Source organism: Strix aluco, chromosome 15 (genome assembly GCF_031877795.1).
Source record: "Strix aluco isolate bStrAlu1 chromosome 15, bStrAlu1.hap1, whole genome shotgun sequence".
NCBI lineage: Eukaryota > Metazoa > Chordata > Aves > Strigiformes > Strigidae > Strix > Strix aluco.
Window position 1 is genome coordinate 9,430,265 of NC_133945.1, and position 17,290 is coordinate 9,447,554.

The 17,290-nt window shown below is 36.0% G+C and overlaps 1 protein-coding gene across 3 annotated transcripts in view; it reads right to left on the minus strand.

The window, feature by feature from the left end:
- SDK1 (sidekick cell adhesion molecule 1) overlaps positions 1-17,290 on the minus strand; it is a 416,682-nt gene that overhangs the window by 275,707 nt on the left and 123,685 nt on the right. For all 3 annotated transcript variants that reach the window (XM_074840972.1, XM_074840973.1, XM_074840971.1), the window contains exons 3-4: positions 12,934-13,040; positions 8,112-8,259 (exon numbers count right to left, since the gene is read on the minus strand). In XM_074840972.1, the coding sequence (XP_074697073.1) occupies positions 8,112-8,259; positions 12,934-13,040 (255 nt within the window). The remainder of the gene's footprint in view (positions 1-8,111; positions 8,260-12,933; positions 13,041-17,290) is intronic.

Here is a 17,290-nt window from a genome sequence, read left to right on the forward strand (position 1 = left end):
CAGATTTGTGTAATATAAAAATAGCCACAGGCATATATTAAGAAATAAAAGGTAGTGCTAACATGCAGCACAAATAGATTTCATATGAATATTGGCTGAGTTCAACTGTTTTTTCTCACTTCTAATTGCAAGATGCCTTTACAAAGTTTCACCAGAGTCAAAAATCACCCATCTCATACAGATCAGATAGACACATGAAACCTCAGACAGGGTATTTACAATTTATTTAAATTCATTTGGAATCTGTTAGATGAAGGCCAAACACAAACCAGCTAAAGATTCCACTCACAACTAAGGATCAGAGATAAGCCACAGGCAGGCTGCCAGCTTCCTCCTTTCTCTGCAGCATTAATTAATGTAAGGTCTGCTTCACATTTGCTTCCATGTACCAAATTCTTTAAATTCAAGTCGAATACTGTTAACAAAGTAGACTTGATGCAAATCAACCACAAAAGCCACAATACATCCCCAGAGTTCAAAGTTCTGTGGGTTTTTTTTCTTCCTGAATCACACAACAGTTTTCAATATGAAAGTAAATCTGCCAAAATTATCTTAAAATTATTCTACATAAATCTGTATTATAAAATTACAAACCTGTATGTCTTAACACCTTTGTACGTCATATAAAAATCCACTAGAATCATGAGGAAGGATGACATTTGTGCATTTCTGCACAGAAAGAAAATTAATAATGCTTTGTAGTATACAGCCAGAAGTACTGACAGATACATTTTACTTCAATCAGTTCTGATTAATAAAAGTTAATTGGTAAACATAAGACATTACCCTCCGTTATATTTGATAAGCCACAAGCATTTTGCATCTATTTCCATGGAGATATGTGGGGGGTCATAGGAGATAAACTGTTTCCAGGAATTTGTGACCTTCTACTTTTTAAGCATAAAGCAGTAGTTTTCTTTTGCATATTTGCTCTTAAGAATGAGTACAACACTTTTAAATAGTCTTATCTTGGCTGCATATTAAAATATTTCTGTTTGTAGACAAAGTAGTTCAAAGATGGACAGAAAATTTTTTCCACAAAACCACATTAGTTGTTAAATGATTATATTCGTGATTTGTCCCTAATATCATAATTAGTTCTGTTTAAGAAATGGAGCAGATGCAAGAAGTGGGCCCTGAAGTACAATGACAATGAGTCTTCATATTTACCCACCTCTAAGTTGGATAAGATTTTTAAAATGCAGTGTATAGTTCACTTAGAGTAACATTATTAACACCTTTTTTCATAGTCCATATTTTCTCTCTCAAAGTACATTTGTCCCCAGAAAGCAACAAACTCATAAATCAATTTCTACTGCAAGCTGTAGTAACTAAATCATACTTAGAGCAAAAAGGTTTCCTTCTAGTGACACTTCCATTCCCTTTGTTTTACAAATTCCAAATCTATGATTAATAAACATAGTGGCACATAAAATGTTTTTGTTCTTTAAATGTGATCATCCTAGAACAACAATATCCAACAGTCAGATTTTCCTCTTAGACAGTGATCTTTAAAGTTTTATTGAAATTTACAGCTGTTGAAGATTCTGCTGAAAGATACTGTGAGCAGCTGAGGCCCATTAAAACACAATATTAGTTCCAAGCAGCCACTCTTTTTCTAGCAAAAAATATGGATTTTACAGTACTAGCATAATGGCAGCAACTTCCCCTGGCTTATGAAAAAATATATATATTAAAAACCCTGTGTGGTTTGTGGTCCAAATTTGTAATGAAAGATATTGGTCAAATCCCAAAATGTGCCCTGCATCTCATCAGTCAGAGCATCTCTCTTGGGAGGAATCCACTTCCAGATGAGCCTTGCTAAAAGGCACGTTCTTTGGCAGCAATTTTTTTTCGGTTGTCCCTCTTCCACCCTGCGATGTGCTGTGTTACTCCTACACACCCTGAGTTCAGCACATACATGGTCCCCAGATATGACCTGGTCTTCCTCTCCCTTCATCTAACCAACACATGAGATTCACCCTAAAAGTTGAGGTCTGAATAAATTAATTTTTGAAACATATGTTTAGAACCTGTGGCAAAAAAATTATGAGCACGGAGAAAAACAGTGAGGTTGAATCTAGACAAGTCAAACAGCTTTGGAAAATAATCCTGGGATTTGCTTACCCTGAGGTGTTAACGTTTTCCTCTACTGAACACAGTAGACAATAATACTCAAAACAGCCCACTGACAGCATCCAGGACTACTCAAACTGAGTACTTGAAGAGATGATGGGAGATTTCCCTACAGTCTTTCATATGCATATAGGCCTTGGGGATAACGGTAAAATTTTATGTAAGATGATTCCTAGTGCTGCTTGTTCCTTCAAATTGAAATTATTCAATGCAGAAGCTTGGTTAAATAAATTAATAACAGGGCACTAATGAATTTCAGTTTAAGGAAATAATTTAATTCTACAAAATATTCTTCTTTGTCAGGGACTGACTTCTAAATTAATGTGGAGCCTGTAAAAGGTATGGACAGATTAAAACAGCTTGTAGGTTTTTGTCACAGCTCTTACTGCTGAGAGGTGTCACTCCACTTCATAATGTTAGTAGACTTAAGAGATCTGCAAACTTTTTTTCTAAAGTATTGCTCAGCTAATACATTGCAGAGTTGACAGCCTCTGAATTTATTGTTCACTAATGCTAATCATCACAATTTTAATTAAAGTATTATCCGGTGTATGTGAAAAGTAATTATGTGCAACTAACCTAAGTTGTATGACAGGCTAGTATTTGTAGAGAACTGCATTGCTGGCACTAGAACTGTTCATATAAAAATTAAGTGGTGTTTGTTTTAAAGTGAAAAATATATACATCATTAAGTGAGCTGCTGTCATCAAGGCAAAACCTAATCTAATGCTAATATCAGCCCAAAATCTGATGTATTATTCCTAGATATTTTAATTTTTCTCATCTTTTAAAGCCTATTTAGCCACAGTTACTTTTTTTTGAGACTATTGTTAATAAATTTACAATTTTACCTTAACAAATAGCTAGTATATCTGCACCAGCTTTGCATATTTGCAAGGTATTATGAGTATTCAAAACCACAGCAAGTCATATTTGACAGTTGCTTGTGCCTAACATATTTTCATTCCACAATATGTCAGCACATTTATTCCCTATAAGAATTAGTAATGACCACACACATTCAAATGCATAATGAATTGTTCTTACTGCAAAAAATAGATATTAAACTCACGTATACCTAAAGGCAATGCAATTCATCTTCCCCCTCTAGTGGGATGAAGTGCATTTGTAAAGTGTTTTGGTTCATTAACAGTTCACTAAGTGACAAAATGTCCACCCAGCTGAAAGGGACACCCCAGAAGTGCCTTTATATGCCAGAAATGAACTTTCCTGGTTTGTGTCAGACATAACAGAAGACATGAGTTAATATTCATCTAACTGAAGCTTACTAGGAGAAAAAAATAGTTCCACTGTAAGAAAGTTAATGAAGACAGTAATAATGTCTTCTTAAAGAAGAAACCAGCAATAAATGAATTGATGGCTAGCGTGAATCTTTTCAGTGAAAAAGTCCTTCACTTAGAAAATGATTAAAAAATCCTCTAAGACTACTAAGAATTTAGTTCCTCAATACCACAACTGAAAGGCAATTGTAGACCCTGACCGTGCTACTGTCCTTTGTGCCTCTCCAAAGTACTGTACATGCCACGTGTAAAGAAAGTTAAATGTGTTCTGCTTTTAAGTCTGATGAAGTAAACCCAGGTAAGGCAAGCTGAAGACCTGACATCTCAGAGTAGCAATTTCTTTTGATGCAGTTACCTTTAGAGAGGCTATTGTTTTCTGTAAGACGTGAGGGGAAACAGGTGAAATCATCTCATCAGTCAAGACCCTGGATAACAGTGCAGTTGTAATTCAGCATTAGTCTACTGGTGTGTTTGGAAAACGTTAATCTGCCTAGGTGTAACGTGAAGCTTTTTCTAAAACTTCTTGGAAAATTTTAACGTAAAATAATAATAAAAAACCATCCCAAAGCCTAATTCCTCTCCTTGCTTATTTGCTCTTGCTTTTGATCTTTTGGTCTTCCCTTGGATTCTCCATTTCATACTTTCCTAGCATGTACACAACTTCCTTCTGATGATCTCGAAATGCTCCTTTAAACTATCAGGCTGAGCTTTGGTGACAGATAATGCACAAAACCCAAAATGAATATATGTGCACACTGTACTAAGCCGGGGCGGGGAGAGAAAATTTTAGGACTTAAATTTTTAAATACACACCATCATGTCACACTAGTTCTGCTGCAGATTTGTTAGTTGCCTTAAGTCATAAACTGTAACAACCCCATGAGTATATGCAGGCCATTTCCTTCACATTCATATGGTATACAGGGATTTGTTGACTTTGCATGCCCACTCATTTAGGAGGAACTTGTCATGCTATTCTTGTTTTTATCCGGGGAACTTCAACAAAATATTATGGCACCAACACCACTAAAACGAGAATACATACATAGCTATTTGTGGTGAAATTTTACCATGAGTTACACTACCAGTTAAATTAAACAGAACATGCAGTTTGAAAAACATTGCCTTATGTGTCAAAAAAACCTTCCTCCCAGAAGATATCACAGCCATACACACTCATGGAGTAGGATTACCATTCTGACTAAAAAAAGGTGAAACCTAAGCTATACACTGAATCTTTTTGTTTGTTTGTTTTTCCCCAGCCTAAGTTGACACTTTCCAGCCTAATAATCAGTAAGAAAAACAAGAATCTACACGTTTGTTACACCTGGTGATCAGAATTCAGGAATATCTGCTCGGGTGAGACCTCACATAGAGTGCTGCATCCAGCTCTGGAGTCCTCAGTACAAGAAAGACATGGACCTGTTGGAGCGGGTCCAGAGGAGGCCACAAAAATGACCAGGGGGCTGGAACACCTCTCTTATGAGGACAGGCTGAGAGAGTTGGGGGTGTTCAGCCTGTAGAAGAGAAGGCTCTGGGGAGACCTTATAGTGGTTTTTCAGTGATTCAAGGGCGCTACAGGAAAGGTGGGGAGGGATTCTTCATCGGGGTGTAGGGATAGGATGAGGAGTAACAGTTTTAAGCTGAGAGAGGGGAGATTTGGGTTAGATGTAAGGAAGAAATTCTTTACTGTGAGGGTAGTGAGGCACTGGCACAGGTTGCCCAGAGAGCTAGTAGATGCCCCATCCCTGGAAAGAGTCAAGGTCAGGTTGGATGGGGCTTTGAGCAACCTGGTCTAGCTGAAGACGTCCCTGCTTATTGCAGGGGAGGTTGGACTGGATGACCTTTAAAGATCCCTTCCAACCCAAACTATTCTATGATTCTGTGATCTGTTAGAACTGGCAACTGTGTTAACATGTATAAATAATTATTAGAAAACACAAAGAACAAATAAGAGTAAAATAATACATACAGTGATACCAGAATTTTTTGACAATTCATCAGTTCTGTTATCTTGGCTCCCTAGAAGTACACTACTTTTGAAATGCTGAATAGCTGGCAGAATCCCTCTCCATATATGTCCTAAGTGAAGGAGAAAGACATCAGCATTTACTACCTTAAACCTGCTAGGTAAACCCCACTGCAGAGCCAGTTAAAAGACGTTCCTTGAAACATCTTAAAAACTATTTTTTTTTCAGACCTAGTCCTTACTTTTGATCTTTCGTATTTCTCACGTAAAGACAACTCAGCACACCCTCTGTTTACACATCAGTGAAATGAATTCATTCTAGTGGTGACAGCAGCTCTGTGTAAATGAGCACCAGGATCATTATTACGGCATAAAAATGGAGCACTGTTAAGTACATGTACATTAAGGCTTTTTTGTGAGTAAGAGTTAACTTGACCAACTACTTGAATGAATTGTACCATAACCACCACTACTGTCCACATTTTTAGCACTGCTTATTTCCTCAGTCTGCATACAGTGCAGCGATGTCACTCTTGGAAACCATTATAGCTGACAGACTAGCTGATTGATTTCGCCAAATCATTGTAAGCTTGTTTAAGAGGATTAAAAAAGCTTTATATTGATTTAGCAATATAAGGTACTTTTAATCACTTTAAAGAGCATCCATACAAGGTGGTTGTATCAATTTAACTCAGCGGTTTAGCAGGTGAACCAGCTAGACTGATGCTTTAGTCTAACTGGATCACCTGCTAAACTGATCAGTTAAATTGATACACCTCTTCGTGTACAGAAAGCATGTTAAGTGCACAACTTGCTCCACAGATAAGAAACAGAGTTCCCATAAGATATTTTTACATTTCTCACAGTTTTATGTGCAACCTCTCCATGTCACAGGTTTCCTGTCTTTATAGGGCTGCCATATTTACTTCCAGAATTTCACAGACAGCAATATGTGAGTGGATGCTATATGGGTTTTCCAATATTTTGAGGGAGCAGCAGATCTACTGCACATAGAGTGCACTGATGATTGGTATGTGTACCATAAATCTGCCACTTCCTGAACTTACCAGGCTTACTATATAACATATATCAAACTTCCAAGGAGGTTCACGCTTACTTCTACTGCAAAAGTATTAGAAATTCCTACACAGGCCAGACAAACATCCTCAAATTCCTTTCAGACAAAATTTCTGAACAGGGAAATAAAATATATGTAGAAACCTTTAAGTATATTCCACCCCTACTATAGAACTGAGTTTTGTAAGCATTACCACGGTGCTATGAATTACAAGTGATTTTACCCTAACAATCCCAACAGAGTAGGAGTAAAGCACAGCATATGAAAATTAGGATTTTATAATAATGAACATATAACACATATATCTCTACTTGCAATTTTCCCAAACTGTACAAGAACTCACACAAATCTCATTTTCAGGCATTGCATGTTTACCTAGGTCACTCTGTTCTGTTCCCCCATAATAGTTCCCAAGAAAGTGTCTGATACCTCTATAACAAGGCTTTTTCACCACCTGCAAATTTTTGATTTGTGTATTCTCAGCATTGACAAAAGAAAATTTGTAATGTGGCAGGAGTGGAGGAAGTAGATTCTTAATGGTTAATAACTCAGGATTTGTCACTTAGCTCTCTTCAAGAGATTGCCCAGAAACCCATTGTTTCATCTTCCAGCTGTTTCCCATCAAATTACTATTAAATTATTCATAAATTATTACATAGTTTCTTCACAGCCCTGCAATACTAATTTTAACAGTTTCAAAGAGGCTGTAATGTTAGCTTTCAGGTTTAAAAAATGCACATAAGCAGCAGTAAAATATACAGCATGGATTAATAAAATTAAAATCCAAGAAGAGTTTTCCCTGTCTAATATAAACTCTAAAGACTCACCACGCTTCTGGAACTTAGCAATATCCCATTACCATCAGTTGCTAGCAAATCTATCCCTCTGAACACATGAAAATATAATACACAGATAAAAATAACCACCAACATTCTTGGCATTTCAACAGTTTCTGAATAAATTAGGCCATTAAAAAATATTTTATCTACATTATTTAATTCTAACTCCTTCAGTCTCTAAATAAAACTGTGCAGGTAAAAACACAGGATGGCTTCATAACTGTTTCAGGAAAGGATAAATGAGCACACCTTGAGATAATAACTAATCAAAGTGCAAGTACTGTGCCATTAGTGGGTGAGCTGCTAATTAGTCAAAAAGAAATAAAACTATCATTGTAGGCTGAAAAGATAAGGAAAAAAATAAGCAATATTTAGAATTTTATCTTGAGGAAAATAATATTAAGCATAACTCTACCTAAAAAAAAAGTAATCAGACATATATTAAGAAAGAAAAATCTCAGTATTCATTAAGTTAGTCCACTCAAGGAAAAGTAATTGAGAGATAAGCATTTACTTTTCCAAAACGTATCATGAAAATGAATAGCGTGCAGGAAGTGCAGACATACTGCATATCTAGTCCCTTATGCTGCACCAGGACCATTAAAACCACATGAATTATTTTGTCAAACTGCTTAGGAAGTTCAGATATAGTCTTAAAATAGTCATTTATCTCAAACTTAGTATGAACCTTTAAACCTTAATTAGTGTACTTAAAATGTAAGTTGTGTTATCAAATGTAATTAATCATATTTTAGGGTGGGGGTATTTCAAGCTTTAAATTGACTTACATTCTGCTGCTTGGTATAATCTTGTGCCCGTCTCTAAACCATGTCACCTGTGGTCTCGGGTAGCTGAGTATGTGTAGGAAGTTTAGAACTGCAGCTTGTCCTTGAGTCACTGTTTTTCTCTGGTTTGTGTCCATGAAATTTCCCATGTCTGCAAAGAAAAAATTATACTAAGAGTCCTGGAAGTTCTTGTCTCTCTCCCCAGTTCTTTTCAGCGGACAGAGAAATAACTGTTTTTACAGTAGTCATTGGCATTGCTATAATTAGTCATTATGACACTGCAGATCATGAGACAGTTTTGATTAATACAGATTTGGATGACCACAAGGCATAAGGCAAATCCACGTGCTGCTAGCGCACACGAGAGGTGCATCAGCCAGCAGTACTGCACGGCCTCGGTGTTCTTTCGCAATAACTGTTTTTAACTGAAAGTGACATTTTAATGGAGGTTTGGGGTTTTTTTAAATAAAACCTTGAACAATATAAAAGAAATTCTTGTGCAAAAGGAATGCAAATGGTGTATATAATTTTATAACATTTCTGGTCACCAATTTTCTTTTTATCCTTTTATCCATAGCTACACAAATAGATAAGCAGTTGTATCACTTGTAGTCAAACCAGTGTATAGTCAGATCTATGCAAGTAAGCCATTATACCCAAACGGATACCAAAATAACAAGGCTATAGTCATGCTGTTAGCTACTAGTTCTTCTGGCACTACTCTATGATTTAAATAGCGCATCTAAATCTTTGACATTTACAAAGGCCTCAGTAGTATTAAAGAGCAGCTTTTAACAAAAAATTTAATGGAAGAAAGAAAACAACAATTGCAGAACCTCTTTCTCTGAAGACTTTATTTCACAGGCAAGTTCACGTATCTGTGGAGTCCTTGTAAAAATTCAGTGAACGTTTTCCTCTTGTTCTTCTTGTTGAAGACCAATAGCATTCTGGCTCATATCACAAATAGCATGACCAGCAGGACTAGGGAGGGGATTGTCCCCCTGTACTGGGCACTGGTGAGGCCACACCTCAAATACTGTGTTCAGTTTTGGGCCCCTCACTACAAGACAGACACTGAGGTGCTGGAGTGTGTCCTGAGAAGGGCAATGAAGCTGGTGAAGGGTCTGGAGCACAAGTCCTGGGAGGAATGGCTGAGGGAACTGAGGGTGTTTAGCCTGGAGAAGAGGAGGCTCAGGGGAGACCTTATCGCTCTCTGCAACTACCTGAAAGGAGGCTGTAGCAAGGTGGGTGTCCATCTCATAAGTAACAAGTATTAGGATGAGAGGAAACTGCCTCAAGTTGCACCAGGGGAGGTTTAGATTGGATTTAGGAAAAATGTCTTCACCAAAAGGGTTGTCAAACATTGGAACAGGCTGCCCAGGGAAGTGGTGGAGTCACCATCCCTGGAGATATGTCTTTTTAACCTAAACAATTCTGTGATGCTATGGTCTTTTCTATCACATTCCTATCCATTAAAATTAACAGGGTTGTAGGCTCCTACTTATTCACCCTCCAAAGAACTTGTATGCATTTTAATATGCTTTAAACTAAGAAAGTGACACACACAGAGCACACACACACAGAATCATTCTGAATTCTGCCACTGAATTCCCTTCCCTTTTTTTAAATTTTTTTTTTATTTAAGGACCACAGAGTTCTTTACAATTTCTCTGCTGCAGAGAAGGATGCAAAGAACATTGAAACATAGAAGACTGCTATCAGGTCTGTGGATGGCAGGAGATGAGAAGAGACAGAACAAGAGCAGAAATTAAAAACACATGGTATTTTAAAGAAGCTTTAATCATCTTCATGATTTTCAAGTTATTTATTCAGACATAATCAGCATTGTACTTCCTCTGTTGCTCCATATTTTTTACCACCGTAATCAGATCATCTACTTGAAAAGAAGTTTCAAACTGCGTAGGTGGATCTAATTAACTTCACTGTCATATGATTATTTTAGTCTTCACAATCCAAGAGTTTTTAAGCCCATTCTGTAATTAAGATTTACTCAGCAGTTTTCTCATAAATATCTGTTCCTATTCAGTTAAGTAATATGTTAGCATGTGCTGAGGACATTTTTTAAATTATTTAACAAGTTCCCTGCTACTTCAGAGATCTAGGACATGGAAAATACCTCAGATCTTTCTCAGTGCACATTATAATTGTGCCTTTCAATTTTTCACTAGAGATCTTGAGCTTAAGTGTATTGGGAAGCAGCCTCTATCCAGTGGCAAAAATAGTTCATCTCCTGTGAACCCTTCTGAGTTAAACTTCTAACATACAGTTCCCTGTAACTCTTGATGGCTGGATAAGATGACTTTAGTAAAGCCTTGGAATGTTGCTTTCTGATACGTTTTCAAGAAAAAACAAGACGTAAAATATGGTAAAATATCAGGTACTTCATTATATCCACACAGCTTAAATCAACTAATTTAGACTGAAAATGTTAAAATACAGAAAACAATCACATGGTATCACTTGCTACCCTGGGTAGAGGAGAAAGAGTATATTTAAAATTTGTATAATACTTTAATCTGCAGGAATAAGGTGCAAGTCTGACTGGCACGTGTCACTATAGAAGCCATATATATCACTATATATCCAAGACCAAAGGTCTCCCCAGTCATGTAAGATCTGCTTTGCTTTGTCTCAATGTCTTTATCAGTGAAAAATAAACAAACAAACAAACAAATAAATAAAGGGACTGCTTAATTTGGACAGAGAAGTCTTAAGAGAGAGATTTTTAGCCTTATTCTGTAATGCAGAACTACAAATTAAATGCTAAAAAAAATTAAGACCGAAGAAAAGTAAACAATTACACTTCTTCCTCTCTCAAGAACTACCAAACGTGCACACACAAAAAAGCCTGGAGAAACAAAACACTTCATTGCAAATCTTTTCCTCATTCAGAGGGGAATAAAGCTCTCTTTTCAGGAGAAAAAATTCTTTAGCAGCAGTATCAAGGTAAAGTATTCCTGTGCCTCCTTCTCACTATTGTTCCCACAAGTACTTCCCCAGGAATTGCTCCCTCCACTATGCCAGTACAACTGCCTGCACAGCTGTGTAGGGAATCAGACGGGGTGGGGAAAAGAACTATTTTAACAAACCCTACAAAATAATTGAGCTTATTTTAAATTTTGGAGAAGTTTCCCAGTCCACAGCTGCACAAACAAGTTTTCCTGCTGAGCCTAAAGGGATAGTGTGCTACACTGCAATACGAGAGCGGGAACGATGAGCGGGATGGAGGAGGAAATGGGTTCATTTTTCTCTGGTACTGCTACCAAAGACTTTGTCCCCTGAAACCACACCTGTAGATGCAACTCCAGAGGCATTCTAGGCTAATCTAATGGCTCACTGCTGCAGAACAAGCAGCATCTCACCCTCACCTGCCCCTGCTCCCTCTTCCCCTTCTAACCTTGTTGGAGGTCCCCCACCCCACTCATAGTTATGCTTAGTCACACCAGCTTTCATTAGATCTTCTGTGATCTGATATAATTCACTAAAAGAGAAGAAGAATATTCAGAAATGTACTTGCAAGTGTCTGACACGTCAGAGCAAACACAAGGTGACTAGGAGGTGTATACAGCAGGGGGAGAAGGGTTGGTAGAAGGCAGGGAAGAAAAACCCCATTTTATCAGAAGTTTATTTTTACATTAGCTCCCTGCATCTCTGAAAAAATACCACTGAGACATCAAACATCAGATTACTGATACTACTGACATTACAGATATCATAACACAATTTACTGTAATACAGTAAACTGGTGAACATGATACCAAAACTTACATACTATCACATTTGCAACTGTTTTTATTTTAAAACACAGAAAATTCCACATAATTTCCTTCATGACATAGTGATCAACTTGAATCAGTTTATTGGAACTGGGTTTCAAATAAATAATTCAATTTATTAAATTCCACTTATCAAGTGACATTTACTACTACTGAGTTTCCAGTTATTGACCCTGAGGAAGAGAGATTTGACCCATGTATCAGATTGCTTACAGGCAGTATAAAAATATGCTTTTTTAAAAAAAAAAAAATATGTTTTTACTTTGAAAGAAGAATAATGCCTAATTTTATGATTATTCCCAAACAAGTTATTTGGATTATATTTTCTATAAGTTAACTGAAAAAAATTAGAGTATTCAGTCATTTCTTAGGTCATATAACTAGTACTCCTGAGAAAATCAATTTAACATTTCCAAATGGAAGTTAGATATCAAATCAGAGGTCAACTCAAAAATTCTGCATAGTCCAAACTAAAGCGGTACAACCATTGGAGGGTTTGGTTCAGACAGATGTGGAGAACAGACTTTTAAAGTTGCGTTAGCAAGGTTTTCATTGTGAAACAACTGCTTATTTTGTATTGCAAGGATTATGATCTGAAATCTTCATGAAGCTATCTGTACCACACAGTTTTCTTCCAGATATCCTCTACTGTCCTCTGGGCTCTTTTTCTCTTGTTATTTTGATTGATTGTTTGTTTTGTGCTCTACAGCCTTTCTTGATCCCTGTGCATTCAGGGAAAGGTATAATAGTTTTCTCATGCTACAGCTATCTCCAAATGATCTCGTTTTGATGGCTTTGAAAAGCTCAAAGGTTGTTCTAAAGACTTAACGTTGCAGCACTTTGAACAGTTTCCCAGAGGATAACTAGGGTAAGTGTGAAACTTCCTGTGATGCAATAATTTTAAAACTTATTAAATATGATATCTAATAACTTTTCAGACTAGCAAATATTATTGGTATGTTGTGTTTTTACCCAGAAAAAGAATTAGTTAGCTAATGAATCACAGAATAAGTTCCATTCAAACATACATGCCACTTGAACTTCAGATCTTCTTTGCAGCAATGCCCCCATCCTGTTCCGTACGACGCACTGATAAAAACCAGCATCAGACCTCTGCAAAGCTGGGATGGTGTACCTGGAAGACAGAAAGCAGAATTGCAGTGCACTTCTTAAAGGTTGAGCAGCGCTACTTTATGTGGCATTTTTTATTTCTCCACTAACATTTTACACATTGTCTCAAAAGCTTATTGTATTTTTTCTTACAAAAAGCATTCTCATACAATCTCTGGCCTTTGACTACAATAATGTCTGTACTATACAGAAGAAAAAAAATACTTGAAATGCATAAAATATCTTTCAGTCTTAAGATCTATATTTGATAAATACCAATTAGTTCTCCACATATTCTCTTGAAATATTGACTTAAATGTTTTCCTCAGTTTTATCTACCCTCATTCATAAGGCAAAGGTGCCTGGTAATTTGTTCAGAGGTGGCACAAGAAGACTGCAATCTAAATGTAGGCATTAGGAAGACTTGCAAGAAATATCAAAGCTTTCCAATGAAAAAAAAGATGGTTATTACACTGTGTGACCACTGTAACTCAGAAGAATACTGGAAAAGACACAGTGCACTGTACGTTGTATTTGTTCTGCCCTTCACTACGCTTAAGAAGTCACTTAGTCCACTAATGCTCACCTTCCTCATTCAACTGTATCTGATTACTCAACATGAAAATGAGCTGATAGGCACAGTTTTAATGTGAATAAAACACATGAATAATATAGATAATCCTGCATTAAACAAACATTAATCAAAGCTCATATTCCCCCGGTCACCTTCTGGAGATATTATGGTAGGATTAATGAAAGTCTTTATGAAAAGATAAGAAAAAAATAAAACTGCTGAATTTTAATCTTCAAAATTTAATTCCACTAAAAAAAAGCATCTCTTCTCATACTCACATATACTATACACACCCACAGAACTTAGTATCTGAACAGGATCAGACAGCATAAAAACAAAGGAGGTAGAGGAAATCTAGTTTAAGTGATAAATGAAGACTATAATCACTGCGTTATAATTACAAATACTCTATAGCAAATAGGTCAGTCAACCAAATAAAGTGAATTAAAACAGAGCCCACTACCACAGACAATTTTTATCAATCTGCTGTGATTTCTCACAGACCCTGGCTTCCTAAGTCTATGAGTTGTGGGCAGTTGTGTTGTCTGCCTAAGCTGGCTCCTCGTGACCTCCTTTGGAGCAACTGGCAAATTTTCTCCAGTGATTATGACAATTTGTACTGGGAAGATAAGGGAGACTCAAAACAGCACTCTCTTTGGGAATAGTAAACCTGAAAATCAGCACACAAATACTTGCTGGCCAGTGAGTATGTAACTCTGAATTAGCCATGTTCCCTCTTGCCTGATGTGTATACCATAGGAAATACAGAGAAAACAGGTGAAAATACAAGGCATAGGATAGAAATCAATAGGACATAAGGCTTCCCTAGTTCCTTACAGAATAATTTCCTTCTCTGCCAGGCAGATGATTGCTGCAAAATATCGTTACAAAAAAAAAACAAAAAAAAATTTGAGGATTCTGACAAACAAATATTGACAGTTCATTTTTACAGTTCATTTTACCAAATAGTTTATAGCTTAACAAGCTTTTCTTCCTCCCATGAAGATTTAGTATGGTACTTGGCTAATATTTATTCCTCTGCTTGTCTATTAAATAGAGCCAAAATTAAAGGCTCCTCTCTTTGGTATTCATTTGTACTAAGACAGTAATGTAGTTAGTTTTTCTGCCACTGGGACAAAACAACTGTATTAGGTCAGAAGTGTCCCACTTTTGTTTTCTTTTCTGAGTTATTAATGTTTCAGTAGGAAACACTCTTAATATGTTGCCCAAAGAAAAGAAAATATTTTAAAAGTTTACAGTGAAAATCCCATCTACCCTGGAAATTCCAAGGCAGCCCAGACCTACTGAGTAGCTGACTTCTCAGTGGACCTACTGGGTAACAACGTGCAGGTAAGGTAAGCAAAATTATAAGTAAATAACAAAAGTGAAAGAGATATAACACGTTTAGGTTATTTGAAACTAACTTGAAAACTACAAACCTGGGCAAGAGATAAATATTCATGGAATTTCTAATTCTCTGTTTATAATTTTAGTCTTTATGCACCTCCTATGTCTGATTAATTTTTTTAAATATATTTTTCTATTGACCTAACAGTCAGAATATTGCTTTTTGTGTTATGCTTTCACCATTCTACTTCTTTTCTGGTATGCAAGAAGGGATACAAATAGTGCTTTCTAAATTCAGAATAAGACTTTCTTCAATAAATGAATTTATATCAAAGGTTAATACAATTTTTTACAGTGACAAGACATAATTTTGTTTTAATTTTCTCTAGAGTCTAACTTTCAAGATAGAACATCTTCCCATTGTCTAGATGCCAGGAGGCTACTTAAGATTTCTGGGGATCTGTGCAAATACTTTAGAAAGTCAGACCAGACCATTTCTCTGTTTTGAATGGTACAGACAACCAGAAACGGACTGTTTAGAAAGTTTCCATAGAAAGATGTAAAGCAACAAATATAAAAGAAACCTTCAAGGGAAGTCATCCAGAGCATAACATGCTCCATCACTAGGATTGCAATGAGTTTAAGGATGAAGTGATATCAAACACCTAAGGAGAAATGCTAGCTAACACATTTCATTCCTAATTTCAAATTTACACCCTCATTTTAATTTTAAATGCTCTAAGAGTCAAAAGTGAACCTACAGGCTACAAGTTTTTAATAGACATAATTGTGAAGACAGAATTAAAACCAAATGTATTTTATTAGATAATCATATAACTTACTAGCTACTCAAATTTTCTAACAAGGGACGCATCAATTTATCTAACTTTTTATACAGAATAAAATTGAAACATGTCCAATGTTAAAAACACAAACATAATAATCAGATACTTTTAAATAGTTTGGTGAGGAAAGTGTACTGCTGCTTGGACATAATCTGTTTCTTAAATTCAAATAATTTAATATCTTCAGGCCACAAAAACACATATGGAAGACACACCTGGTCCAGAACTTAATTCAAAGGAAAACAAAGGAAAAAAAAAAAAAAGAAGGAAGTTACTGCCTGAACTTTTAGAGTCTTAACTTACAGATATAACCAAAATTGCTACTGCAGTCAGCAGTATTGATTTGTTTTCTTTACATATATCTCAGATCACAAAGAATTTATAAGGTTGTTTTATAAATTCTTAATACAAGCCAGCGTATGCACAGTCACTATAAAAGCCAGGCTGTGCACATAATCAGCATCGTTATACAAAGAAAAGCTGTTCATTCAGGGTCACCAATGTCAAAATGCAAAGACTCCAATTAGTTCTTTACTCACTTGGTGTGTTATAAGCTTTGAATATTTTCATCCCGTTACAATATAGACATTACTTTAACTGAGACACACTAACTAATATCAATTACTAAAAATTTTTGATTGATGATTCAAATTGCAGCGGAAGTCACTTACAGAGGAAAGATTCATGCATTTAAACAGAGTATTTACCCAAGAGAGCTGCAGAGCAAACTATTATGGGGTCAAAGTTTAAATTTTGCAACTGGAATTTATATGTCTAAGCATATCTTTTCCTTGCTTTCATTCATCCTAATGCACCTATGCCATATAATCCCTTTCGGAAGCTTAAAGCTTTGCATTTCTATAGAATCAAAATCCTGTTTGCCTTATCTCTGACTGTGGTATAGTAGTAGTACCAGGGCTGCAACTTCTAAATTAATATTTTCTATCAATGTTATTTTATTATTATAAACCAGTAGTTTCCTATCTTCTTAATCACCTCTGCAGCAGATGTTTTAATTAGAAATAGAAAAGAACAACATAAAAAATGTAAAATTAATAATTCTAGCTTGTATCATGACCTGACATTCACTAGACTAAATTAAGTCCAATGATAAGAAACAAGGTACTGTATACAGATACGTAGACATACTGCTTGGGAAAGGTGTTCCAACACACTGATTCTAACTTATACTGCAATACAAGTAAAATTATGATTTTATATTAGGATGTGCACTAATTTAAGAAATACCATGGCATTCTGATCTTAGTTTCAAAATGTCACACATTGTTCTTATTCAGGTTTCTTCTCGTATCATGAAATACAAGTCTCTCAGTGACTAGCACATCTACAAACTTCAGTTCTAACCTTTGCTTTTTGTTGATTCCATGTTCATGTGTTTTGTTCTCCCACACCATTTCTTTGTCTTACTTTCTCAGCACCTTACGTGGTTAAGAGCTGTTGTCAGCTCCTTCTACCAAGAAACTACAACAGAGTCTGCTGGTTTTGATC